The sequence below is a fragment of the Geotrypetes seraphini genome, chromosome 3 (assembly GCF_902459505.1).
Source record: "Geotrypetes seraphini chromosome 3, aGeoSer1.1, whole genome shotgun sequence".
Classification (NCBI taxonomy): domain Eukaryota; kingdom Metazoa; phylum Chordata; class Amphibia; order Gymnophiona; family Dermophiidae; genus Geotrypetes; species Geotrypetes seraphini.
This window is the reverse complement of record NC_047086.1, coordinates 142,358,767-142,384,787: the sequence shown is the minus strand read 5'-3', so window position 1 is coordinate 142,384,787 and position 26,021 is coordinate 142,358,767. Positions and strand designations below refer to the sequence as shown.

The window sequence follows — 26,021 nt, the reverse complement described above, 5'->3', positions numbered from 1 at the left end:
ACTGGGCGTATAGAGGTGAAAGATGATATCTTCAGTCTTACAGGGCCCTCGGTAACCAGAGGATACTCGCTGAAAATCAGGGGAGGGAAATTTCAGGGTGATGCTAGGAAGTACTTCTTCACCGAAAGGGTGGTCGATCATTGGAACGAGCTGCCTCAGCGGGTGATTGAGGCCAGCAGCGTGTTAGATTTCAAGAGAAAATGGGATATTCATGTGGGATCTCTAGGAGAGTAAGAATCAGGGAGTGGGTCATTGGTATGGGCAGACTCGATGGGCTATGGCCCTTTTCTGCCGTCAATTTCTATGTTTCTATGTCCCCGGACAAATCAGGATTCAGATCTCTGGGGAGATTCTGAATAAGATCCTGTTCTCTCTGATGAGGAGGATTCTTCAGATGCAGATTCATTCGCCACTCTTCTCAAGATGTCTGAAAAATAATCTTTCTCCAGGTTTCTAAAGGAAATGTCTGAGACCTTGTCCATTCCCTTGGAAGCTGACTCTAAAAAATCTAAAGAGTTCCTGGATGCCTTGGACTACGATCAACCACCCAAGGAAATCCTCAAGCTTCCCCTCCATGATATCTTAAGGGAAACCTTCTACAAGAATCTAGAAATGCCACTTACCATCCCTGTGGTCGCGCCCCCCCCCCCCCCCCGCAAGCTGAATTCTCTATATAGAGTGGTCCCTATCCCTGGGTTTGACAAACCACAGCTCCCACATGAGTCTCTCTTGGTGGAATCAACCCTAAATAAATCTTCAGGGGCTAGTTTGTATTCCTCTGTACCCCCTCTAGCAGAGAGGGAAAGGCTATGGACCAGTTTGGCAAATGCCTATACCAAAATGCTATGTTAGCCAACCAGTCTAGCAGCTACACTTTTCACTTCTTTTTTATATGAAGCATTTAGTCAAACAAGTTGCCACATTCCAAAAATATCTTCTACAATGTAAGTTTCCTGCGTTTCAACATTTTCATTTCTGACTTGCTTCAGCTCCGTAAGTACATGGTTCGTTTGGTCAATGATATCTTCAAACTTACCTCACGTACTCCGGCAATGTCAGTGGTCATGAAACATCTACCCTGGTTTCGAGTTTCTGAGCTGGACGTCAATCATCAGGACAGGTTAGCCAATGCACTTTATCTGGGGGATGAGCTTTTTGGTGCCTCCATGGACACAGCTACCCAGAAGTTGTCTGCTCATGAGATCAGATGGGACACTGGTAAAGCCCAAAAAGAAACCACCATATTCTCACTCCTTCAGATCAGCCTCTTCATATCAGAGAAGGTTTGCTGCAAAACCTGCAACTCCTGCTCAGTCTCAACCCAGGAGACAGAGACAACAGCAACCACATCAACAACAGCAAAAACAGACTGCCCCTCAAAAATCTACACAGCTTTTTTGACATGTTTCTTCAGAGCATAGCTAATGTCGCCATTCTGCAGACTTCACATCAGCCCATCAGAGGCTGTCTTCAAGTTTTCATAATTCGCTGAGAACTCATAACATCAGACCTCTGGGTCCTCATCATCATTCGTCAAGGTTACACTCTCAATTTTCACACCGTGCCACCAGACCATCCTCCAAAAGAGTCTGTTTTGGACCCTGCACAGTCCTCCCTTCTTCTACAGGAGGTTCAATCCCTTCTCCTGCTGAATGCCATTGAGGAAATTCCCATCAATCAGCAGGGGCAGGGATTATACTACCGTTACTTCTTGGTTCCCAAGAAGACAGGATGACTGAGACCCATCCTGGATCTCAGAACTCTCAACAAATTTCTAGTCAGAGAGAAAATCAGGATGCTATCCCTCACCCTGCTTTATCCTCTCAATCAGAATGACTGGCTAAGCTCTCTGGATCTCAAGGAAGCCTATACACATATTCCAATTCATCCGGCTTCCAGGAAGTACCTCCATTTTCAAATCAATCAATGTCATTATCAATACAAGGTTCTTCCCTTCGGCCTGGCATCTTCTCCCAGAGTATTCACGAAGTGCCTGATTGTAGTGGCCATATCTCTTCGATCACACGGCCCTCAAGTCTTCCCTTACCTGGATGACTGGTTGATCAAGGCTGTATCCTCTCAGGAAGTGGTCCAATCAACATCTCGGACCATTTCTTTTCTTCAGGCTCTAGGATTCGAAGTCAACTTCCCCAAATCACATCTTCCAACTCAACATCTGCAGTTCATTGGAGCAGTCCTAGACGCCACTCTCATAAGAGCATTTCTTCTTCCATTCATCTCTTACAAACAATCAGGGAAACAGGACTCTAGGGAAGTCTATCTGGCCAAGTCAAAAGCCGTCAAAACAGCAGTTAGGGAGGCCAAATTCCGCATGGAGGAGTCTCTAGCGAAGAACATCCAGAAAGGAGATAAATCCTTCTTCAGGTATTTCAGTGACAGAAATAAGAACTCAGGCGGGATAGTACTTCTTAGGAAACCAGACAGAGACTATGTAGAAGCGGACTCGGAAAAAGCCCAACTGTTAAATGAATACTTCTGCTCAGTCTTCACCCGCGAGGCGCCAGGACTCGGCCCTCAGCTACAGACAAGGGTTGATGCAGATGACCCGTTTAATTTCGAGTTTACACCCAGCGGTGTCTACTGCGAGCTGTCAAAGCTTAAGGTTAACAAGGCAATGGGGCCTGACAACCTACACCCCAGGGTGCTCAGGGAGTTGTGTGATGTCTTGGCGGAACCGCTACCCGCGCTCTTCAATCTCTCCCTTAGTACGGGTAACGTCCCGTTGGACTGGAAGACGGCTAACGTCATTCCACTCCACAAGAAAGGCTTCAAGATGGAGACAGCAAACTACAGACCGGTGAGTCTCGCATCAATAGTGTGCAAACTAATAGAAACTCTAATCAAACGTCAATTGGATACGATCCTGAACGAGGAGAATCTACGGGATCCCCGTCAACATAGATTTACTAAGGGGAGATCCTGCCAATCCAACCTGATCAGCTTCTTTGACTGGGTGACGAGGAAGCTGGATGTTGGGGAGTCCCTGGACATCGTATACCTGGACTTCAGTAAAGCATTCGATAGCGTACCACACCGCAGGTTGCTGAGCAATATGAGTTCTATAGGATTGGTCGACACATTGACGAAATGGGTTGGGAACTGGCTTGGAGGTAGGCTTCAGAGGGTAGTGGTGAACGGCACCCCCTCCGAAATGACGGAGGTAATCAGTGGAGTGCCGCAGGGCTCGGTCCTGGGCCCGATCCTATTCAACATCTTTATAAGAGACTTGGCAGAAGGGCTGCGAGGTAAAATAACATTATTCGCCGATGACGCCAAACTAAGCAATGTAGTGGCAAAAGCACAACAGACATAAATTCAATGTCCGACAACATGATGCACGACCTACTCCTACTGGAGCGCTGGTCTAGGTCCTGGCAACTCAGCTTCAATGCCAAAAAATGTAAAGTCATGCACCTGGGCAGCCAAAATCCATGCAAGACTTACACCCTTAATGGCGAGATCCTAACAAGAACTGAAGCAGAACGAGACTTAGGGGTGATCGTCAGTGAGAACATGAAGACTGCCAATCAAGTGGAGCAAGCTTCATCCAAGGCAAGGCAAATCATAGGTTGCATACGCAGGAGTTTCGTCAGCCGTAAGCCTGAAGTCATTATGCCATTGTATAGATCCATGGTGAGGCCCCATCTGGAATACTGTGTGCAATTCTGGAGGCCGCATTACCGTAAGGATGTGCTGAGACTGGAGTCGGTCCAGAGAATGGCCACCCGGATGGTCTCGGGACTCAAGGATCTCCCATATGAGGATAAGTTGCAGCTGTACTCACTTGAGGAACGCAGAGAGAGAGGTGACATGATCGAGACATTCAAGTATCTCACGGGCCGCATCGAAGTGGAAGAAGATATCTTCTTTTTCAAGGGTCCCGCGGCAACAAGGGGGCATCCGTGGAAAATCAGGGGCGGGAAACTGCACGGGGACACCAGGAAATTATTTTTCACTGAAAGGTGGTTGATCGCTGGAATAGTCTTCCACTTCAGGTTATTGAGGCCAGCAGTGTGCCTGATTTTAAGGCCAAATGGGATAGACACATGGGATCTATTCACAGAGAAAGGTAGGGGAGGGTCATTGGGGTGGGCAGACTAGATGGGCCGTGGCCCTTATCTGCCGTCTATTTCTATGTTTCTATGATCGCCTTCAGGCTTTCATTCTCCTTTGTCAGCAATTGCTTTCTCTTCAATCCATCTCTACCAGGTACATGATGTTTCTTCTAGGCCACATGGCTTCCATTGTCCATGTGACACCACTGGCAAGGCTACATCTTCACACTCCTCAGTGGACCCTTGCTTCTCAGTGGTCTCAAGTGATAGATTGTCTCTCACAACATATCTGTGACCTCATCTGTTCTGGAGTCGCTTCGATGGTGGATGACCTCTTCCAAACTATCCAAAGGTCTCCTTTTTCATTTACCCCCTCATCACGATAGACCCATCCCCTTATGCATGGGGGGGCTCATATGGACTATCTTCAGACTTAAGGGCTTTGGACCGCCAAGGAACGGAAATTTCATATCAATTGGAATGTTTAATGCCCTCAAGGCTTTTCATCATCTTCTCTGCCCTCAAGTCCTCCTCCTTCGCACAATCAAGTAGCAGTGTACTACATAAACAAGCAAGGAGGCACGGGCTCTCTTCTGTTATGCCTGGAAGCTCAAAAAATCTGGACTTGGGCTATCGCTTGCAAATTTTTCCTAAAGGCTGTCTACATTCAAGGGAAGAAGAATTCCCTAGCAGACAACCTCAGCAGAATTCTTCAGCCTCACGAATGGACTCTCAATTCTGCAACTCTCCAGTCCATCTTTGCTCAATGGGGCACTCCACAAGTGAACTTGTTTGTGGCTCCTCACAATCACCAGTTGCCCCAGTTTTGCTCCAGGTTTTACTCTCCTCTCCATCTGGAAGCCGATGCCTTTCTCTTGGATTGGACGGGCCTGTTTCTATATGCATTCCCTCCAATTCCTCTCATGTTGAGAACTCTTTTCAAGCTCAAGAGAAAAGCAGCTACCATGATTCTCATTGCTCTACAGTGGCCCAGGCAACATTGGTTCTCCCTTCTACTTCAACTCAGTTCCGGAGAGCCCATACCTCTTCCAGTATTTCCTACTCTGCTTACTCAGAATCAGGAATCACTTCTATATCCCAATCTGCAATCACTACACCTGACAGCTTGGTTTCTCTCGGGCTGAATCCATCTCGCTTGCATCTTTCTCAGCCTGTTTGACAAATTCTTGATGCATCCAGGAAACTTGCCACTTAGCAATGTTATCAACCAAAGTGGACTAGGTTCTCTTCCAGGTGTCTTCTTTATCCCAGGACAAGCAGGCAGCATATTCTCACATGTGGGTGACGTCATCTACGGAGCCCCAGCGCGGACAGCTTTTCAAGCAAACTTGATTGAAGTTTCAAGTTTACACACTGCACCATGCATGTGCATGCCTTCTCGCCCACTAGAGGGCGCATCCAACCTCGTGGTCCTCAGTTCAATTTTTTCCGCGGAGCCAGAAAGCCCTGTGGATTTTGAACTCCCTTTGCCTGCCTTTCTGTCACCGCATCTGGATTCTATTCAGTCGCTGTGCTTTATATTTTTGTTTTTCATGTCGTTATCGATCCGTTTTTCAAAAAAAAAAAAAATAAAATTTTACTTTTCGTTCGGCTCCGGGGGCTCCCGGCAGCCGTGGCCGCGGGACGTCGGTCGTTCCCGGCCTGTTTCTCTGTTCATGTCCCGTCCTGTGACGGGCTTTAAGAAATGCAGCCGGTGTGAGCGGTTGCTGTCCATTACTGACCCCCACCGGTGGGGCATAATTTGCCTGGGGCCCGATCATCCTACGGCCTCCTGTGACCGCTGTTCAACTTTCCAGCCCAGAGCTCTCCGCCGCCGACGGGCGAGAATGGCGGAGTTGTTTGCTGTTGACCACGCGCCTGTGAAGGCCTCGACGTCGGCCTCGGCTTCGGCCCCGGCCTTGACCTCGGCGACCTCGGGGGCCTCGGCTTCGCCTCGTCCCTCGACCTCAAAGTCGACGTCGGGGACAAAACCTGCCTCGGGTAAGTCCTCCTTTCCATCCCCTACAGGGCCTGCTAAGAAGCCATCCTCGGCTCCTGCCGCGGCGGGTGGGTCATCCTCGGCCCCGCCTAAAACTCTGGCCATGCACGCCCCGAGGGAATACTCGAGACCGAGGTCACCCTCCAGGGAGCATGCCCCAACCTCGGAACTCCCGACCTTCGTCGGGATTCCGGCCTTTCAGGACCTCCTTCGAGCTCTAATTTCGTCGGAGCTGTCGGGGGCCCTTGAACAGCTGCAGCGGGCTTCGGCCCCGGCTGCTTCGACCTCGGAGGCCCCGACCTCGGCGGCCTCGGGTATCGGGGCTCCACCGACCTCGGCCTCGGTATTACCCTCGACCTCGGCCTCGGGGGCACCGCCTGAGCGCAGCGTGCGGCCCCGGGACAAGATGCGGCGGGTGCGACACATTTCCTCCTCCTCCTCCTCCTCCTCGAGGTCCTCCCGGGGCTCCTCGCCCTCGACTCGACCTCGGACGAGGCGCCGGCCGAGGAAGCCGAAGCGTTCGCGGGGCTCTCCTCGGCGGCGTGATCGTTCCTCGCCGCTCGGGGGCGAGGCATTGCAGGTGTCGGAGTTGCGCCTCGATAACCCGAGGCTTCTCCGGTCCCCTGCTAGACGGGTTTCCCGTGACTCCTCGCCGAGGAAAAGGGAGAGTGCCCCCGTTCCCCGGACTCCGGGAACCTCGCCTAGAGGCTCTTCGAGGCGGAGACGTTCTCCTACCCCCTCGAGGCCTTTGGAGCTGACTTCGTGGGGCTCGGGGTCCGGCAGAGAACCCATTATTCTCACGAGGCTTCTCCCCTTTCTTCGGCGGTGAGGTCGAGAACCCCTTCCCCGCCCACCAGGCCATCCTCTTTTTCCACCTTTGTGCAGGACATGGCCCGAGCCCTGGGGTTGGACCTCATGGCGGGTTCCCAGTATACGCAGGAATTCCTGGAGGAGCAGGACCTCCCCACTCCACCTAGGGAGGCCCCTCGGCTCCCCTTAAATAAGATCCTCCTACAGACCTGGCTGAAAAATCTGGCTAACCCTCTTACAGTCACGTCTGTCCCGTCCAAGATGGAGTCGAAATATAGGACGGTGCCTACCAAGGGGTTTGAGAAGGCGCAACTCTCCCACCAGTCCTTACTGGTAGAGTCTGCCCTGAAAAAGACACAACCCTCCCGGGTTTCTGCGGCGGTTCCACCCGGCAGGGAGGGTCGGACCCTGGACAAGTTTGGCCGTCGCCTCTACTCTAATTCCCTGATGGCCACCAGGGTACTAAATTATGCCTTCACCTTCTCCTCATATCTGCGTGGCATGGTGAAGGACCTCCCTCAATATCGTGACTCCTTACCGGACTCCCAAAGGGCTGGATTTGACAAATTTATGTCCAACCTGTCTCAATTGCGTTTGTACCTTTTCCATGCTGTGTACGATACATTTGAGCTGGTTTCGAGGGTGTCGGCCTTCGCAGTGGCCATGCGCCGTCTGGCCTGGCTTCGCACCCTCGATATGGACCCAAACCTGCAGGAACGTCTTGCAGACTTACCTTGTGTGGGGTCCGAGTTGTTTGATGAGTCTTTAGAGGCGGCGACTAAACGGTTGTCGGAACAGGAGCGCTCGTTGGCCTCCTTGGTCCGTCCCAAGCCTAGGCCCCCGCCGCAGAAACCCTTCCGTCCTCCTCCGAGGCGATATCCCCAAAAGTCAACCCCGGCTTTTTCTAGGCCGCTGCCTAGACGCCCATCTCAGCGAGGCAGAGGGGGACAGGCGCAAGCCCCGGCGCAGGGTCCTTCCAAACCCGCGCCCTCCTTTTGACGGGCTGAGCGGATGGGGCAGGTTCCCCTCCGTGATCTCACAGGAACCCCTTCCCATAGGGGGGCGTCTCCGGTCCTTCTATGCGGCTTGGACCGAGATAACATCCGACGCTTGGGTGCTCCGGACCGTCTCCGAGGGCTACTCTCTCAATTTTTTGTCAGCGCCGCCGGATCAACCTCCGGGGGCTTCCCCTTACAATCGGGCCCAACTTCCTATCCTTCTGGCCGAAGCCAGGGCCCTGTTGAAGCTTCGGGCGGTGGAACCGGTACCCCACGACCAGCTGGGGACGGGCTTTTACTCCCGTTACTTTTTGGTCCCAAAAAAGACCGGGGACTTACGCCCCATACTGGACCTCAGGAAGCTCAACAAATTCCTGGTCAGGGAGAAGTTCCGGATGCTGTCTCTCCCGGTTTTATATCCTCTCTTAGAGGAAGGGGACTGGATGTGCTCCCTCGACCTGAAGGAAGCATACACCCATGTTCCGGTGCATCCCGCTTTCCGAAAATTTTTACGGTTCCAGGTGGGAGGACTGCACCTTCAGTACAGGGTCCTTCCCTTCGGCCTGGCCTCGTCCCCTCGAGTCTTCACGAAGTGTATGGTAGTGGTCGCGGCAGCCCTGAGATCTCGTGGGCTTCATGTTTTCCCGTACCTGGACGATTGGCTGATCAAAGCCCCGACCAGGGAGGGGGTTATCTCAGCGACCCGACAGTCTATCATCTTCCTTCAACGACTGGGGTTCGAAGTAAATTTTCCCAAGTCGCAGTTATCCCCTGCCCAGTCACTTCAGTTTATAGGCGCAGTGCTGGACACTGTGCGCCTACGTTCGTACCTCCCGCCTCCTCGGTTGGAAGCCTTGGTTCGGCTGGGCCGTCTGGTTTCTCAACTGCCTGTGGTGTCGGCCCAGCGCATGATGATGCTTCTGGGCCACATGGCATCGACGGTCCACGTCACTCCGTTCGCCAGGCTACACCTGAGAATTCCTCAGTGGACCCTGGCCTCCCAGTGGCGCCAGGATTGCGATCCGGTGTCTCGTCTCATTACGGTGACTCCTTCTTTCAGACGATCGCTCCGTTGGTGGATCGACTCTTCCAATCTTTCCGGGGGTTTGCTATTTCTCGTCCCTCCATATCGCAAGGTTCTGACCACGGACTCCTCGGAGTACGCGTGGGGGGCCCACCTCGACGGTCTACGGACACAGGGTCTGTGGTCGACTGAAGACTGTCGCTGTCACATCAACGTGCTGGAACTTCGTGCCATCTTTCTGGCGGTTCGAGCGTTCGACCACCTACTCCAAGATCAGGTAGTCCTCGTACGCACGGACAACCAAGTGGCGATATACTATGTGAACAAGCAAGGTGGGACGGGCTCTTGGCCCCTCTGCAGGGAGGCACTTCGCCTTTGGGAGTGGGCGATCTCCCGGAACATCTTCCTACAGGCGGTCTATATCCAGGGAGAACAGAACTGCTTAGCAGACAAGCTCAGTCGGCTTCTTCAGCCGCACGAGTGGTCGCTCAACTCCAGAGTCCTGCGCGAAGTCTTCGACCGCTGGGGGACCCCGCAGGTGGATCTGTTTGCCTCTCCGGAAACTCGCAAACTGCCCCTGTATTGTTCTCGGATGTACTCCCTGGACCGTCTAGAGGCAGATGCCTTTCTTCTAGACTGGGGAGGGAGGTTCCTGTATGCGTTCCCTCCCTTTCCTCTGATCATGAGAACGTTGGTGCGTCTCAAATCATCCACGGCCACTATGATTCTCATTGCGCCTCGGTGGCCGCGTCAGCATTGGTTCTCCCTGCTGCTTCAGCTCAGTACCAAGGAGCCTCTACTTCTACCTGTGTTTCCTTCTCTGCTGTCTCAGAGTCAGGGTTCGATGTTGCACCCCAATCTTCGGTCGTTACACCTGACCGCTTGGTTCCTTGCCCCTTGACTTCGCCCCGGGTTTCTCAATCCGTGAGGGAAGTGTTGGAAGCCTCCCGCAAGATTTCGACCAGGCTTTGTTATTCTCAGAAATGGACCAGGTTTTCCTCCTGGTGTTCCTCTTATCACCTGGATCCTGATTCGGTCCCGGTGTCTTCGGTTCTGGATTACTTGTTGCACCTGTCTAATTCTGGTCTGAAAACGTCATCTGTGCGTGTTCATCTCAGTGCCATTTCGGCCTTCCATCGTCACCAGGATGGACGTTCTCTTTCGCTCCATCCTTTGGTGACACGCTTCATGAAAGGGCTAATCAAGGTTTGTCCCCCTCTGAAACCTCCTCCCGTCGTGTGGGATCTGAATGTGGTTTTGGCTCAACTAATGAAACCTCCCTTTGAGCCAATCGACAAATCTCATTTGAAATTTCTGACTTGGAAGGTAATTTTTCTGATTGCCCTCACATCTGCACGACGGATTGGTGAGTTGCAAGCTTTGGTTGCGGACCCCCCTTTTACTGTGTTTCATCATGATAAGGTGGTTCTCCGCACCCATCCGATATTTTTACCAAAGGTTGTGTCTGATTTTCACCTCAATCAGTCCATTGTCCTTCCTGTGTTCTTCCCGAAGCCCCACTCCCATCCTGGCGAGACGGCGCTTCACACGCTTGACTGTAAGAGGGCGTTAGCATTTTACCTCCAACGTACCAGGTCTCATAGGAAGGTTCCTCAATTGTTTTTGTCCTTTGATCCTAATCGCTTAGGACATCCTGTTTCCAAGCGCACCTTGTCCAACTGGTTGGCTGCTTGTATTTCGTTTTGCTATGCTCAGGCTGGTCTTCCGCCCCCGGGTTGAGTCACGGGGCATAAAGTCAGAGCGATGGCAGCCTCTGTGGCTTTCCTCCGTTCTACACCTGTGGAGGACATATGCAAGGCTGCCACTTGGTCTTCGGTTCATACGTTCACCTCCCACTACTGTCTGGACACTTTGTCCAGAAGCGACGGCCAGTTTGGCCAGTCGGTGTTACGTAATCTGTTTTCCTAAATTGCCATCCTCCCACCTGCCCTTTTTTGGTTGGCTTGGAGGTCACCCACATGTGAGAATATGCTGCCTGCTTGTCCTGGGATAAAGCACAGTTACTTACCGTAACAGGTGTTATCCAGGGACAGCAGGCAGATATTCTCACAACCCGCCCGCCTCCCCGGGGATGGCTTCTTTGCTAGTTATGGAACTGAGGACCACGAGGTGGGATGCGCCCTCTAGTGGGCGAGAAGGCATGCACATGCGTGGTGCAGTGTGCAAACTTGAAACTTCAATCAAGTTTGCTTGAAAAGCTGTCCGCGCTGGGGCTCCGTAGATGACGTCACCCACATGTGAGAATATCTGCCTGCTGTCCCTGGATAACACCTGTTACGGTAAGTAACTGTGCTTTATCATCACAATCCAACTTCCTTATCAGTGGATTTGGTATTGGATTATCTGTTTTATCTATCTGATTTTGGCCTCAAATCTACATCTGTCAGAGTCCATCTCAGCGTTATTACAGCTTTTCAAATGCCAGTCAAGGGAAAACCTCTTATCCCAGGACAAGCAGGCAGCCTATTCGCAACATGTGGGTGACGTCATCCACGGAGCCCAGATGCGGACAGCTTCGCAAGCAGACTTGCTTGAAGAACTTTAGAAAGTTTGCGACTATTGCACCGCGCATGCACGAGTGCCTTCCCGCCCGCCGCAGAGCATGCATCTCCTCAGTTCTCAGTTTTCCACGGAGCCGAGACAGTCCTCTTTCAATGCTCTGTGCTAGACTCAGTTCTACTTTGTGCCTTCTCTCACCACGGTTCGTATTTTATTTTTTTTCAGGGTTGCTGTGTTTCTTTGCGCGTTTTCATTTAAAAAAAACAAACTTAAATTTTATTTTTCCTTTGTGTCATGGAGGGGCCTGCCTCGCGGCCTCAGCCTGCAGGCTTCGATCTCGCTGAGGCTTTTTTTCCATTATGTCCCGGCCGGTCACAGGCTTCAAGAAGTATAGCCATTGCCAGTGCACGATCTCCCTCACTGACCCACATAGGTGGTGTGTTCAGTGGGACCTGACCATCATCCGGAGTCATATGCCCGCTGTGCTATCCTTCAACCTCGAGCCATCAAACATCATCGAGTTCAGGTGGAGAAACTCTTTGGCAGTGTGGATCCACTTATCCTGGTCTCTATCTCGAATCCCGTCAAGCTTCTCACAGCGGTTCTGCCTTCTGCCTCAACCTCGATCTTAATCAAACCCTCCTTGTTTGGTGGGTCCTGGTTCTCGGGCAAATCTGCTAAGTCTTCTGAGGAGCCGCTTTCCTCGCTGCCTCCCTCAGGTTAGGTACCAGCAGTGGTTATCAAGCTGCCCAAGAAGCATGTCTCAAAGTTGAAAAGTCGTTCTTCCTCCTCTTCCTTGGAGACTATAGCCACACCAAATGTACCAGATCCTCAAGTCTTGGTGTCACATATGGAGGCTATGATCCACACCATTATGGATTGGCAGTTTGGTAATATGCTTGCCAAACATACTTCTACCTCGACTCTACTTCCTGCAGTCCAGTCTGAGCATTTAGCAGTATCACAAGGAGTTGAGTCCTTGGCAGTGCCTCGAGCTGAATCTACCCACTCTATACAAGGAGTCGAGTCCTTGGGAGTGCCTCAAGAGGATTCTACACACTATGCAAGGAGTTGAGTCATTGCGAGTGTCTCGTCTGGAGTATAAGCACGCTACTCAAGGAGCCGGATCCTTGTCAATGGCTTGAGATACCTCGACACAAGGAGCACAGTCCTTTTTGGTGTCTCGATCTCAATCTCCAGCCCTCTTTCCTCGCATAAGGCGTTGCCCTTTCCGAGGCATAGGGCGAAGACTCCTCGACGTTCCTCTCAGCGGGACTGCCTGGTTCGAGGCACAGTTCTCCACATCAGTTGAGGCATCCATCGAGACACAGGTCCTCTTCTTAAGGCAGGCCTCGTTTCTCCAGGTTTCGATACTCTTTGAGGCCTCCAACTCCGAAGTTGAGGACGCCACCTCCAGAGCTTTACACCTATGTTGTTTCTCCTGCGAGGGATTCTATCCATTCTCTCAGTGAGTCATCTATATCTGCATATTCAGACCTCAGGTATCAGTACTCCAGAGAAGCTTCACTTTCGTTCTCTGCCTTGCGAGGTGCCTCGAGGTCACCTTTCCCTTGGTCAACCTTCCTTGGAGCAGATATCTTTTTCTTCTTTCCTACGTCAAATGAGTAAGGAACTCAATATTACTTTGGACTCTGATTACAAATAGTCTACAAAGTATTTAGAAGAAATGGGTATGTCTCCTTGTCCTGCGCAGTCTCTTAAATTGCCCATCAACAGACTTCTTTCTCAGACTTTCAAGCAGAATCTTGAAACACCTTATTTCATTCATGCTGTACCAGGAAAGCTGGAATCTTGTTACAGGATGGTCCACTGCAAGGGCTTCGAGAAATCTGTTATCCCATTAGTCCCTTCTCATGGAGTCTTCTCTGAAAAGGACCAATCCTGCCAAAGTTTGTTACTGTCTCTCCTGGAAGAGAGGGCAGGACCATGGACAAGTTTGGTCATCGTTTGTATCAAAATTCTCTTATGACAACTAGAGTTTTGAATTACAATTTTATTTTCTTTCTTATTTCAAGCATTTGGTTGACATCCTGCCTGAATTTTGCAAATATATTCCTCAGCGTCGTCCTCCAGAGTTTCAGCATGTGACTTCCACTCTGGCTCAACTCCGCATGCATCTCCTTCAATCTTCCTATGATGCATTTGAACTTTCATCAAGAGTCACTGACTTCTCAATGGCAATGCGCCAGCTTGCCTGGCTCCACACTGTAGACATGGACCGCAATCTTCAAGATCGTCTGGCCAACATCCTTTGCCAGGGCAATGAATTGTTTGACTCCTTCGAGGCAGCTACTAAACGATTGTCTGAACATGAGAAATCGTTTGCTTCCATCTTTCGACCTAAGCCTAAGCCTAAGCCTTCTACCTCTAAAGGCTTCAGGCCTCTTCCATCTTACCAGAGGCGTTTTCCACAGAGAGCAGCTCCTTATACTCGAGCGCCTCCTAAGAAACAACCACAATAGCAGCAGCAAAGGCAGCAAAAACCTCAGACTCCTGCTGCGCCTAAGGCCTCTCAACCTTTTTGACCATCTAATACAGAGCATAACCTCAATTGTTCTGCCTCTGTCCTCTCCCCTTCCCATTGGAGGTCATCTCCATCATTTTTACCACCACTGGGAGATGATTACATCGGATCTCTGGGTGCTATCTATGCTCAAGGAAGGATACTCTCTTCGTTTCCTCTAGATTCACCAGATCTTCCTCCAAAAGAGTATCCTTCCAATTCATCGCAGATCACCCTTCTTCAGAAAGCTCAAGCTCTGCTTCGTCTCCGTGCCATCGAGGAAGTTCCCTTGGAACAGCAGAGCAGGGGGGTGTTACTCCCATTAACTTCCTAGTTCCGAAGAAGACAGGCGATCTGAGCCCTATCTTGGATCTCAGAGCGCTCAACAAATTTTTAGTCAAAGAAAAATTCTGAATGTTGTCTCTGGCATCTTTATATCTCCTTCTAGATCAGAACGATTGGTTATGTTCTCTAGATCTCAGAGACTTACACTCGCATTCCCATTCATCCAGCCTCTCGACAGTTCCTCAGATTTTGGGTTGGAAATCTGCATTTCCAATACAGAGTGCCTTCGGCCTGACATCATCTCCAAGGGTCTTCACCAAGTGCCTAGTTGTAGTAGCAGCAGTTCTGCGGAACCATGGTCTACAGGTGTTCCCATACCTGGACGACTGGCTCATCAAAGATTCAACATCTCAAGGGGTTATTGTAACGACCCAAAAGTTTGGGGTTCGAAATCAACTTTCCCAAATCCCAGCTACAGCCCTCTCAAACACTACAGTTCATCAGAGCTTTTTTGGACACTGTACAACTCGGAGCATTCCTTCCTAGTCAACATCAGAATGCTCTTCTTCAGCTCTTACAGAGTGTCTTCCCTCTCTTCGATTTCAGCAAGACATATGATGGTTCTTCTAGGTCACATGGCGTCTACCATTCATGTGACTCCTTTTACCAGACTTCACCTCAGAACCCTCAGTGGACCCTGGCATCTCAGGTGGGTGCAGGCTTTCGACCCACTCTCTCAACACATCAAAGTGACTCTTTTGTTGAGACAGTCTCTCCACTGGTGGATGCTCTCTTCCAGTCACTCCGGAGGTTTACTGTTTCAAATACCCCCTCATCAAAAGGTCCTCACGACAGATTCTTTGACCTACGCTTGGGGGGCTCATCTCGATGGTCTCCGTACTCAAGACCATTGGTCCAGCACGAACCATCAGCGTCACATCAATCTGTTGGAACTCAAAGTGATCTTCAATGCTCTCAAAGCTTTTCAGCATCTTCGCAACTAGGTAGTCCTCATTCGGACAGACAATCAAGTCGCCATGTACTATGTCAACAAGTAGGGACGAACATGATCTCTCCCTCTTTGCCAGGAAGCTCTGAATGTTTGGAATTAGGCAATCCTTCACAACACCTTCCTGAAAGCTGTCTACATTCAAGGAGAGAAAAACTGCCTGAACAAATTGTTGTCATCTACAACCTCACGAATGGACACTCAATTCCTCGCCTCTTCATCACATTTTTTTCTCAGTGGGGAACTCCTCGGATCTCTTCACGTCTCCCCACAACAACAAACTGTCTCAGATCTGCTCCAGGATATACTCCCCACACCGACTGGAGGCAATTGCTTTTCTACTGGAATGTACAAATCGGTTTCTATATGCGTTCCCTCCATTCCCTCTCATACTCAAAACACTTGTCAAACTCAAACAGGATCATGCCACCATGATTCTGATAGCTCCTCAGTGGCCCAGACAACCTTGGTTTTCCCTTCTACTTCAACTCAGCAGTGGGGAGCCACTACTTCTACCAGTTTTTCCCTCTGTGCTTACACGGGATCTCTACTTCATCCCAACCTACAGTTTCTACACCTGACAGCTTGGTACCTCTCAACTTAACTGCCACTCTACAGTTTTCTCAATCTGTACAGGACATTTTAGAGTCTTCTAGGACAATGGCATGACGGGAAGTCATCATGCCATTGTATCGAGCGATGGTGCATCCACATCTGGAATACTGCGTTCAGTATTGGTCGCCGCACCTCAAGAAGGACATGGCGGTACTTGAGAGAGTCCAAAGGAGAGCAACGAAAATGGTAAAGGGGCTGGAACACTGCCCATACGCCGAGAGGTTGGATAGGCTGGGGCTCTTCTCTCTGGAAAAGAGGAGGCTCAGGGGAGATATGATAGAGACCTTCAAGATCATGAGGGGCATAGAGAGGGTGGATAGGGACAGATTCTTCAGACTGAAGGGGACAACAGGTACGAGGGGGCATTCGGAGAAACTGAAGGGAGATAGGTTCAAAACAAACGCAAGGAAGTTTTTTTTCACCCAAAGGGTCGTGGACACTTGGAATGCGCTACCGGAGGAAGTGATCAGGCAGATTACGGTACAGGGATTCAAACAGGGATTGGACGGATTCATGAAGGATAAAGGGATCATGGGATACTGAGGGAGGAGCTGGGATGTAACACAAGTATAGAAAGCTAACCAGGTAATGAGTATAGAAACCAAACCAGGTCGTGCATGTGCAGGACCGGAGGGTTAGGACTTCGATAGGAAGACAGGACTTAAATGAGAAACCAAGGTGGCAAGGGAGCCCCTTCTGGTGATACAGACAGGTCGTGACCTGTTTGGGCCGACGCGGGAGCGGACTGCTGGGCAGGATGGACCTGTGGTCTGACCCGGCAGAAGCACTGCTTATGTTCTTATGTTCTTAATGCTACAATCGTAAATGGACTAGATTTTCTGCTTGGTGCACCATTCATCACAAGGAGCCTCAATCTACCTCCTTGTCTTCAGTTTTGGATTACCTGTTCCATTTGTCTCATCAGGCCTCAAATCCACATCCATTAGAGTCCATCTCAGTGCAATTGCTGCTTTTCATCAGCCTATCGAAGAGTAACCCCTTTCTGCTCATCCTATGGTTTCCAGATTTATGAAAGGTATTTTCAATGCCAAACACCTCTCAAACCTCCTCCAGTGGTTTGGGATCTCAATGTTCTTGCTCAATTGATGAAGCCTCCTTTTGAACCAATGGCTATGGCTCATCTCAAATATCTCACTTGGAAAGTGATTTTTCTCATTGCTCTCACGTCTGCTCTAAGAGGCAGTGAGCTACAATCTTTAGTTGCATACCCACCTTTCACAGTATTCCCTCATGACAAGGTGATCCTCCGTACTCATCCTAAATTCTTACCTAAAGTGGTTTCAGAATTTCATCTCAATCAATCCATTATACTTCCAGTGTTTTTTCCAAAGCCTCATTCTCATCCTGGAGAAACTGCTCTTCCTATTCTGGAGTATAAGCGTGCTTTGGCTTTTTACTTGCAAAGGACTAAGCCACACAGATCTGCCCCTCAACTTTTTGTCTCTTAGGACATACGATTTCCAAGCACACCATCTCCAACTGGTTAGCTTCTTGCAACTCTTTCTGCTATGCTCAGGCTGGATTGCATCTACAGAGTCGAGTCACGGTGGCATCAGTACCTTTCCTTAGATTACTCCTATTGAGGAAATCTGTAAAGCTGCCACTTGGTTCTTGGTTCATACCTTCACCTCCCATTATTGTCTGGATACTTTTTCTAGATGGGATGGTCATTTCGGCCAGGCAGTGTTACAAAATTTATTCTCCTGAATTGCCAACACTCCCACCATCCCATTCTGGTTAGCTTGGAGGTCACCCACATGTTGAGAATAGGCTGCCTGCTTGTCATGGGATAAAGCACAGTTACTTACCATAACAGGTGCTATCCAGGGACAGCAGACAGCTATTCTCACAATCCACCCACCTCCCCTGGTTGGCTTCTCTGCTAACTATCTGAACTGAGGAGACACGCACCCTGCGTCGGGCGGGAAAGCATTCGCGCATGCGCGGTGCGGCAGTCGCAAACTTTCTAAAGTTCTTCAAGCAAGTCTGCTTGCGAAGCTGTCTGCACCTGGGCTCCGTGGATGACATCACCCACATGTTGAAAATAGCTGCCTGCTATCCCTGGATAACGCCTGTTACGGTAAGTAACTGTGCTATACGGCTCATCCTTTAGTCTCCAGATTCATGAAGGGGCTTTTCAATGTTAATCCACCTGCAAAGCCTCCACCTGTTGTCTGGGATCTTAATGTGTTTTTTTCCAGTTTGATGAAGCCACTATTTGAACCAATGGCCACAGTTCATCTCAAGTTTCTTACCTGGAAAGTTGTCTTCCTTATTGCTATCAGCTCTGCCAGGAGGGTCAGTGAGTAGCAAGTCTTGGTAGCAGATCTTACCATTTACAGTTTTTCATGCCAAGGTGGTTCTGCGTATTCATCCAAAGTTTCTTCCTAAAGTTTTCACTGAATTTCATCTTAATCAGTCAATTGTTCTGCCAGTGTTTTTTTCCTAAACCTCATTCTCATGCTGGAGAAACCGTTTTGCACTGTAAACGGGTTTTAGTGTATTACATTGATCGGACAACGCCACATCGAACATCTCCCCAACTGTTCATCTCTTGACCCAAACAAGTTGGGGCATCCTGTTTCTAAGAGAACGATTTCCAACTGGCTATCTGCATGCATCTCGTTCTGTTATGCTCAGATTGGACTGGCACTGGAGAGTCATTTCACAGCCCAGAAAATTAGAGCTGTGGCAGCTTCTGTTGCTTTCCTCAGATCTACTCCCATTGAGGAAATATGTAAAGCTGCCACCTAGTCCTTAGTTCATACGTTCACTTCTCACTACTGTCTGGGGTCTTTCTCCAGACGGGATGGGTACTTTGGCCAATTTGTATTACAAAATTTATTTTTCTAAAGGCTAACACTCCCACCATCCCATTTCTGTTAGCTTGGAGGTCACCCATACGTGAGAATATGCTGCCTGCTTTTCCTGGGATAAAGCACAGTTACTTACTGTAACAGGTGTTATCCAGGGACAGCAGGCAGATATTCTCACAACCCTCCCACCTCCCCGGGTTGGCTTCTTAGCTGGCTTATCTTAACTGAGGGACCATGCACCCTCCTTCGGGCGGGAAGGCACTTGAGCATGCGCGGTAACTTTCTAAAGACTTAAAGTGATGATGCACTTTTAAAGTGGTCCATACTGGGGTTATGTTGGTGACATCACCCATACGTAAGAATATCTGCTTGCTGTCCCTGGATAACACTTGTTACAGTAAGTAACTGTGCTTTATCCCATTCCTTGATGTACTGGTAGGGTTGCACATTTCTGGCACCCTTTTTGATATTAAAACTTGATAAACCAATTTCTAAAGTTAGCTAAATATAGAATTAAAAGAAATAAAGCAAAATGAATAAAAGCAATGCCTTTTTTATTGGAGAAATTTAGTGCATTGTTTAGCTTTCGAAGGTGACTCTTCCTCAGTTTAGAAATAAGTAAATGTTGACAACTGTCACTTTTATAAGTAAACTAGCTGATGTCCCGGCGTTGCACGGGTATTTAATTTTAGCAATAACACTGTAAATGGATTCAAATAAAGATACTTTATAGTGGTGAATGAAATTATTTTTTTACAGCTTTATAAAAAATACAATATTCAAATTATAATGTGAAATATTTGACAAAATGAGTACAATACAACTAACACAAAACTTGATTATAAACAACATTTTTAGTTTCACCTCCAGGAGCAAGAACATATAAATTCTTGGGTGAAGAGACCCCCAGAACATATCACCCCAGTTAGTGAGGGATCTGCATACCAAGTTTCGTTCAAATCGGTCAAGCCGATTTAGATTTACTGTGAGAATGGCAGCTGTTTACATTTTTTCCATTGACATGAATGGGTGAAATCTGATTTTCTGTTTGTAGCTCCGCCCACGTGTGCAGGTGGGCCGCGAGACCCCCAGAACATATCACCCCAGGTAGTGAGGGATCTGCATACTAAGTTTCGGTCAAATCGGTCAAGCCGTTTTTGAATTACTGTGAGAATGGCAGCTCTTTACATTTTTTCCATTGACATGAATTGGGTGAAATCTGATGTTCTGTTTGTAGCTCCGCCCACGTGTGCAGGTGGGCCGCGAGACCCCCAGAACATATCACCCCAGGTAGTGAGGGATCTGCATATCAAGTTTCGTTCAAATCGGTCCCACAGCTTTTTACATTTTTCCCATTGACTTGAATGGGTGAAATCAGATTTTCTGTTTGTAGCTCCGCCCATGTGTGCAGGTGGGCCGCGAGACCTCCAGAACATATCACCCCAGGTAGTGAGGGATCTGCATACCAAGTTTCGTTCAAATCGGTCCCACAGCTTTTTACATTTTTTCCATTGATTTGAATGGGTGAAATCTGATTTTCTGTTTGTAGCTCCGCCCACGTGTGCAGGTGGGCCGCGAGACCCCCAGAACATATCACCCCAGGTAGTGAGGGATCTGCATATCAAGTTTCGTTCAAATCGGTCCCACAGCTTTTTACATTTTTACCATTGACTTGAATGGGTGAAATCAGATTTTCTGTTTGTAGCTCCGCCCACGTGTGCAGGTGGGCCGCGAGACCCACAGAACATATCACCCCAGGTAGTGAGGGATCAGCATAGCAAGTTTCGTTCAAATCGGGCAAGCCATTTTTGCGTTGGCAGCTTTTTACATTTTTTCCATTGACATGAATGGGTGAAATCTGATTTTCTGTTTGTAGCTCCGCCCACGTGTGCAGGTGGGCTGCGAGCCCCCCAGAACATATCATCCCAGGTAGTGAGGGATCTGCATACCAAGTTTCGTTCAAATCGGTCAAGCCGTTTTTGCGTGATCGCGGCACATACACACATACACACCTCCGATTTTATATATATATAGATGAAACATCAAAGCATTTCAATGGAGGAGGGGGTTTAGGTGAGATATAAGACAAGAGGTAGGGTGGCCTATAATATATAGGAAAACAAGGTCCTTATTGAGTTTTGTAGGTGTCAAAATAGTTTATCATTTTGATTACTACTACTATTACTTTTATTAATTATTTCTATAGTGCTACCAGATGCATGCTGTGCTGCAGAGTCACAAAGAATAAGAAAACAGTTCCTGCTCGAAAGAGCTTGCAAGGCCAAGTTGTCTAAGGCCCCTCTCCTCCTATGGGGCGTCTGGGCAAATGAGAGCCTCTGGCCTCTTGCCGATTCTTTTTTTTTTTTTTAATGACTTGCTTTTTTAAATTCGCTACCAGAACGGCTGCGTCTGTTTTTAATGCGTTTTTTAAAAGAATCTAAGCCTAGGTCTCAATAGGTTTAAACACATCTTTAATACAAACTGGTAAGAACTTGGTACTCAGTTTGTACATGGTTTCCCTTCCCTAATGCTCCTATTACTTTACTGTCTGCTGTTTAAGACTAGGTTGATAGGAATTATTTTACTGTATTGCAGTGCCTCTCAAACTTTCTTGAGCCGGGGTACACTTAAGATAGTGGCCACGGCTTGAGGCACCCAGAAGTGCGCGGACGTCACCGTGATGACATCACGATTATGTGTGACATCATCATGTTGACGTTCTCGCATGTGCAGAGGCCCTCCAGATGGGCCCTGAGACGCCAGTAGGGGGTGCCAGCAGGGAAAATGGCCGGAGAGAATGAGAGGCACTGGCGCCAGCTTATTGCCTACAGCAGTGTTTCTCAACTACTTCAAGCTAAGTATCCCTTAAGCCTAACAAATATCAACTGAGTACCCCAACCACAGAGCTCTCTAGGCCCACCCATGCTCTGCCCCAGATCCCATCCCCTTTACTGATTGTAATGCAATTTTTCTATTCATTTTTCATATACAAACAGTTTTAAACGGTATAGAAATTTTTAAAATAAATAAATATACACAGCAGATATAAATTCTCAAAACTGACGAATTTCAATCACTAGATTGAAAATAAAATCATTTTACCTTCTGGCGATCCTCTGCAGGCTGATGTAATTAGCTTTAAAGGTAAGACTGGGAGACCAGGGGTGGAAGCTGGAGGACGCTAGAGAGACGGAGGAAACATGCAGGCCTTCGATGAATCAGGCAGCACTGGCGCTGTACCATAAAGGGAAGTCAGCTGGCAGGCGCCTCGCTTCCTCCTCAGTGTGCCACGGAACACTTGGAATCTCAGGAGGCACACAGTTTGAGATACACTGCTGTATTGCGAGTGTTGGGTGATAGGTGGGGGAGGGAGTATGCATTGTTGTGTAGCTGTTAGGCTGAAAATCAATTTCAGGCTATATGATGATCCTAAGCACTAAACTGCTATTTTGTATTCTTTTGCCCATGTATTGAGATGTGGAGATGGTTAAATAGCATTAAGAATTTTCTGAGGGTTGAACTAGGCACTCAGCCTCGAGCCTGCTACAGTACTCAGCTTGTTAGTGGAGGAAAGCCATACAAATCTTTTTGAGTTATAAAATGCTCTGCCTTAAACTTCACATAAAAACTGGGTATGCATATATGGGACCAACGTGAATTTGGCTGAAAACATTCTTAGCACCAATCCTCGAGGCCCATAAATGGGTCAGGGTTTTGTTATTGATCTTGTTAGCCCCTGTGTTTGTAGAATGTAGGATAACCTAAAAACACAATTTGTAGTACAAACTTAAAATACCTTACCTAAAGTCTTATCTGTTTCAGCTATCTACACACCTGTGACCCTCCAATCATTCATGGGAACCTGACCTGTGACACCATATTTATCCAGCACAATGGACTGATCAAAATTGGATCAGGTAGGAGTTGCTTACAAGGGTTGCATAATCAGCTCTTAATATCCTTTAAATACTAATTAAAGTATTTGTTATCCCAAATCTAGGCATTGCCAGTGTTGTACTAATGCTGTGCTATGTTCTGGGCAAATGTACATTTATGGGCTGCTTGTAAGGATGAACAATATTGATGGATTAAGGGACGATATCAAATCAGAAAACACCCAAAGTAACCCCTTCTGTTGGAGGAGAGGACAAAAGACCTTGGTGTGAACAGGGTACTCTTTTCTGATGCATATATATACAATTAGGGGTGGTTTGATATGGAGAGAACCCTCCAAGTTTCCAAGTTTATTATAAAATTTGATTTATCGCCTATTCAGAATTCTAAGCGATGTTCAATTAAGTTACAGAGTTGAGGGAAACAGACATAACTAACAAAAACTCATACTACTAAACATATTAAAATTCAATAAATACATACAAGGTCAAACATAAGGAGAGTTAGAGAAGAAATACAATTTAGTTATAAAAGAGACAATTAAGGTAAAAAACACATTGGGAAAGGGAAGAGACAAGTCATTAAAATATTATGGAAGAATTAAAGGCATAGGCAATTCATTTAATCCTTGAATGCATCTTTAAAAAGAAAACCCTTAAGTTTACTCTTAAATTTTTCCAAAACCCTTTCTTCTCTTAAATAAATTGGAAGGGCATTCCAAGCTTGAGGGGCCGTAACTGAGAAGATAGATTGCCGCTGTTTATTAATAACTTTTAAAGAAGGAACGACCAATAAATGTTGGTCATTTGACCTTAGTACTCTAGATGAAGCATATGGAATTAAAACTTTATATATAAACGCTGCGGTTTTAAATGTCAAGGACTTAAAAGTAAGCAGACATAATTTATACATTATGCGATGAACAACTGGAAGCCAATGTGCCTTCTCAAGTAGTGGGGTCACGTGATCAAATTTTTTAGCTTTCTCAATAAGTTTGATTGAAGCATTCTGAATAATTTGCAAGCGTCTAATTTTTTTTTGAGCTAGTCCTTTAAACAGGGTATTACAATAGTCGATTTTAGAAATGACCAAAGAGTGAACCAGTATATTTAGAGATTTTGGGCACAACAGACTAAATAAATAAAAATTAGATAGACTTTTGAAACTTTTTAGTTAATTTTATTTTGATTATTGTATTTGTTTCGGGCTTTTTTTTTTTTTTTGACTATGTAAATTACTTAGTTGGTTTTTAGACTGTCAGCCACCCAGAAGGCTATGACCCTTTGTGCAGTGTTTAGGGCTACAGCCTCAGTACCCTGAGGTTGTGGGTTCAAACCCCATGCTGCTCCTTATGACCCTGGGCAAGTCATTAAATCTTCCACTGCCCTAGGTACATTAGATAGATTGTGAACCCACCAGGACAAATGGGAAAATGCTTAAAGTACCTGTATGTAAACTGCTATGAGTGTGGTTGTAAAACTACAGAATGGCAGTATACAAGTCCCACTCCCAATCCCCTAATAACCTTACCAGCTGTAAACAAACAGATCCACAACAATCATAGGTCAGAAAAAAACTCCACTTGTTTTGAAAATAAGCTTGCAGTATTTTTTTTTTTTTTAATCTTTATTTGTTTTCATATCTTACAAGTGTATAATATTCAATCAAAAATAAATTTTACAAATCACTTGACATTCTTACTTATAATCATCAAAGCATAAAAGAATTCCTCCCCACCCATCCATAATAAACCAGTTAAAACAAATATCATATATCCCAATCCCACCCTACTTATAACCATATGTAAAAAAAAGGGGTGGTTAAGATCATTAGAATATGTAATCAATGGCCCTCAAATCTTGCAGTATTAAAAATAATAAAATTACAATGTCTTTTCTCATGCCCCCTCGCCATCCACAGGAATCACATTATAAAGTCACTCTGATAAACATAAACAGCAAATATTTCAATCAAAATAATTCATATAGCTGTGAAAACAGTTCAAAAACCAGTCCACTTAGCTGTAGAAATCTTCTCCAGTCTAATCGTGCAGAACTGTCTATCCACAGTAACCATTATCTCTCTTTCTTTCTCTCTGAGAGATCCCTAGTGCCTATCCCAGGCCCTCTTGAATTCCGACAGTCTCTGTTATCCACCACCTCTTCCGGGAGACTGTTCCATGCATCTACCAACCTTTCTATAAAAAAGTATTTCCTCAGATTATTCCGAAGTCTATCACCTCTCATTGCAGAGTTTCCTTTCAAATGAGAGACTCGACTCGTGCGTATTTATTTTACGTATTTAAACGTGTCTATCATATCTCCCCTCTCCCGCATTTCCTCCAAAGTATACAAACTCAGATCTTTAAGTCTGTCCCCATAAGCTTTATCACAAAGACCACACACCATTTTAGTAGCCTTCCTCTGTACCGACTTTATCCTTTTTATATCTTTTTGAAGGTGCGGCCTCCAGAATTGTACACAATATACCAAACACTAAAATCAATAGCAAATTGGATGAAAGATCACAAGCTGAAATTGAACCCAGATAAAACGAAATTCATCCTCCTAGAAAACAACAAAATACCAACCATAACCAACATTGAAATCAACGCAATCAACTACCTCATACAAACCACCCTAAAACTGCTAGGAATAACTATCGACAGATGCTGCACCATGCAACCGCAAATCAATAAAACAATACAAAAGTCATTCTTAGTCATGAGAAACTTAAGACAAGTTCGGAAATTCTTCGAGAAAACTCAATTCCAGCTCATAGTTCAGTCCTTAATACTAGGCCTTCTTGACTACTGTAATATCCTCTACCTCCTATGCCCTACAAATATAACAAAACAACTACAAACTATCCAAAACACAGCACTAACACTCATCTACTCATTAAAGAAACATGAAGCATATCTCCAATCGCACTGGCTTCCGATCCCAGCAAGAATACAATTTAAATTCTACTGCCTACTATTTAAGACTTTATACGGAGACAGTCCAAACTACCTGAATAACCGCCTCATCCACAACACCGCAACCAGACATAGGAAAACTCACACCCCATTCTCATACCCCCCAATTAAGGAGGTCAAATGGAAAAAACTATATGATGGCCTCCTGGCCACTCAAGCAGCCAAATAGACAACCAAATCGCCAATCTACTGACGGCATCCCTCGACTACAAGACTTTTAGAAAATAAATAAAGACCATACTCTTCAAGAAAACTCTGAAAAAAGAAATAATACTGCAAGTCTCAAACTCCACCTCTCACTAAAGCCAACTACCCCAAACAAATAACCTTACCCATTTCTCACTCTTTTTGAAAATGACCAATTTTTTTTTTTTTGTAAGTTCTTGTTGTAATACATCTTGGATAATTCTTTTGTAATCCGCCTTGAACTGCAAGGTAATGGCGGAATAG

The 26,021-nt window shown here is 47.1% G+C and overlaps 1 protein-coding gene across 2 annotated transcripts in view; it reads left to right on the top strand.

Annotated features, from left to right (window-relative positions):
* NRBP1 (nuclear receptor binding protein 1) overlaps nucleotides 1-26,021 on the top strand; it is a 214,483-nt gene that overhangs the window by 45,022 nt on the left and 143,440 nt on the right. For both annotated transcript variants that reach the window (XM_033937868.1, XM_033937869.1), the window contains exon 7: nucleotides 22,520-22,614. In XM_033937868.1, the coding sequence (XP_033793759.1) occupies nucleotides 22,520-22,614 (95 nt within the window). The remainder of the gene's footprint in view (nucleotides 1-22,519; nucleotides 22,615-26,021) is intronic.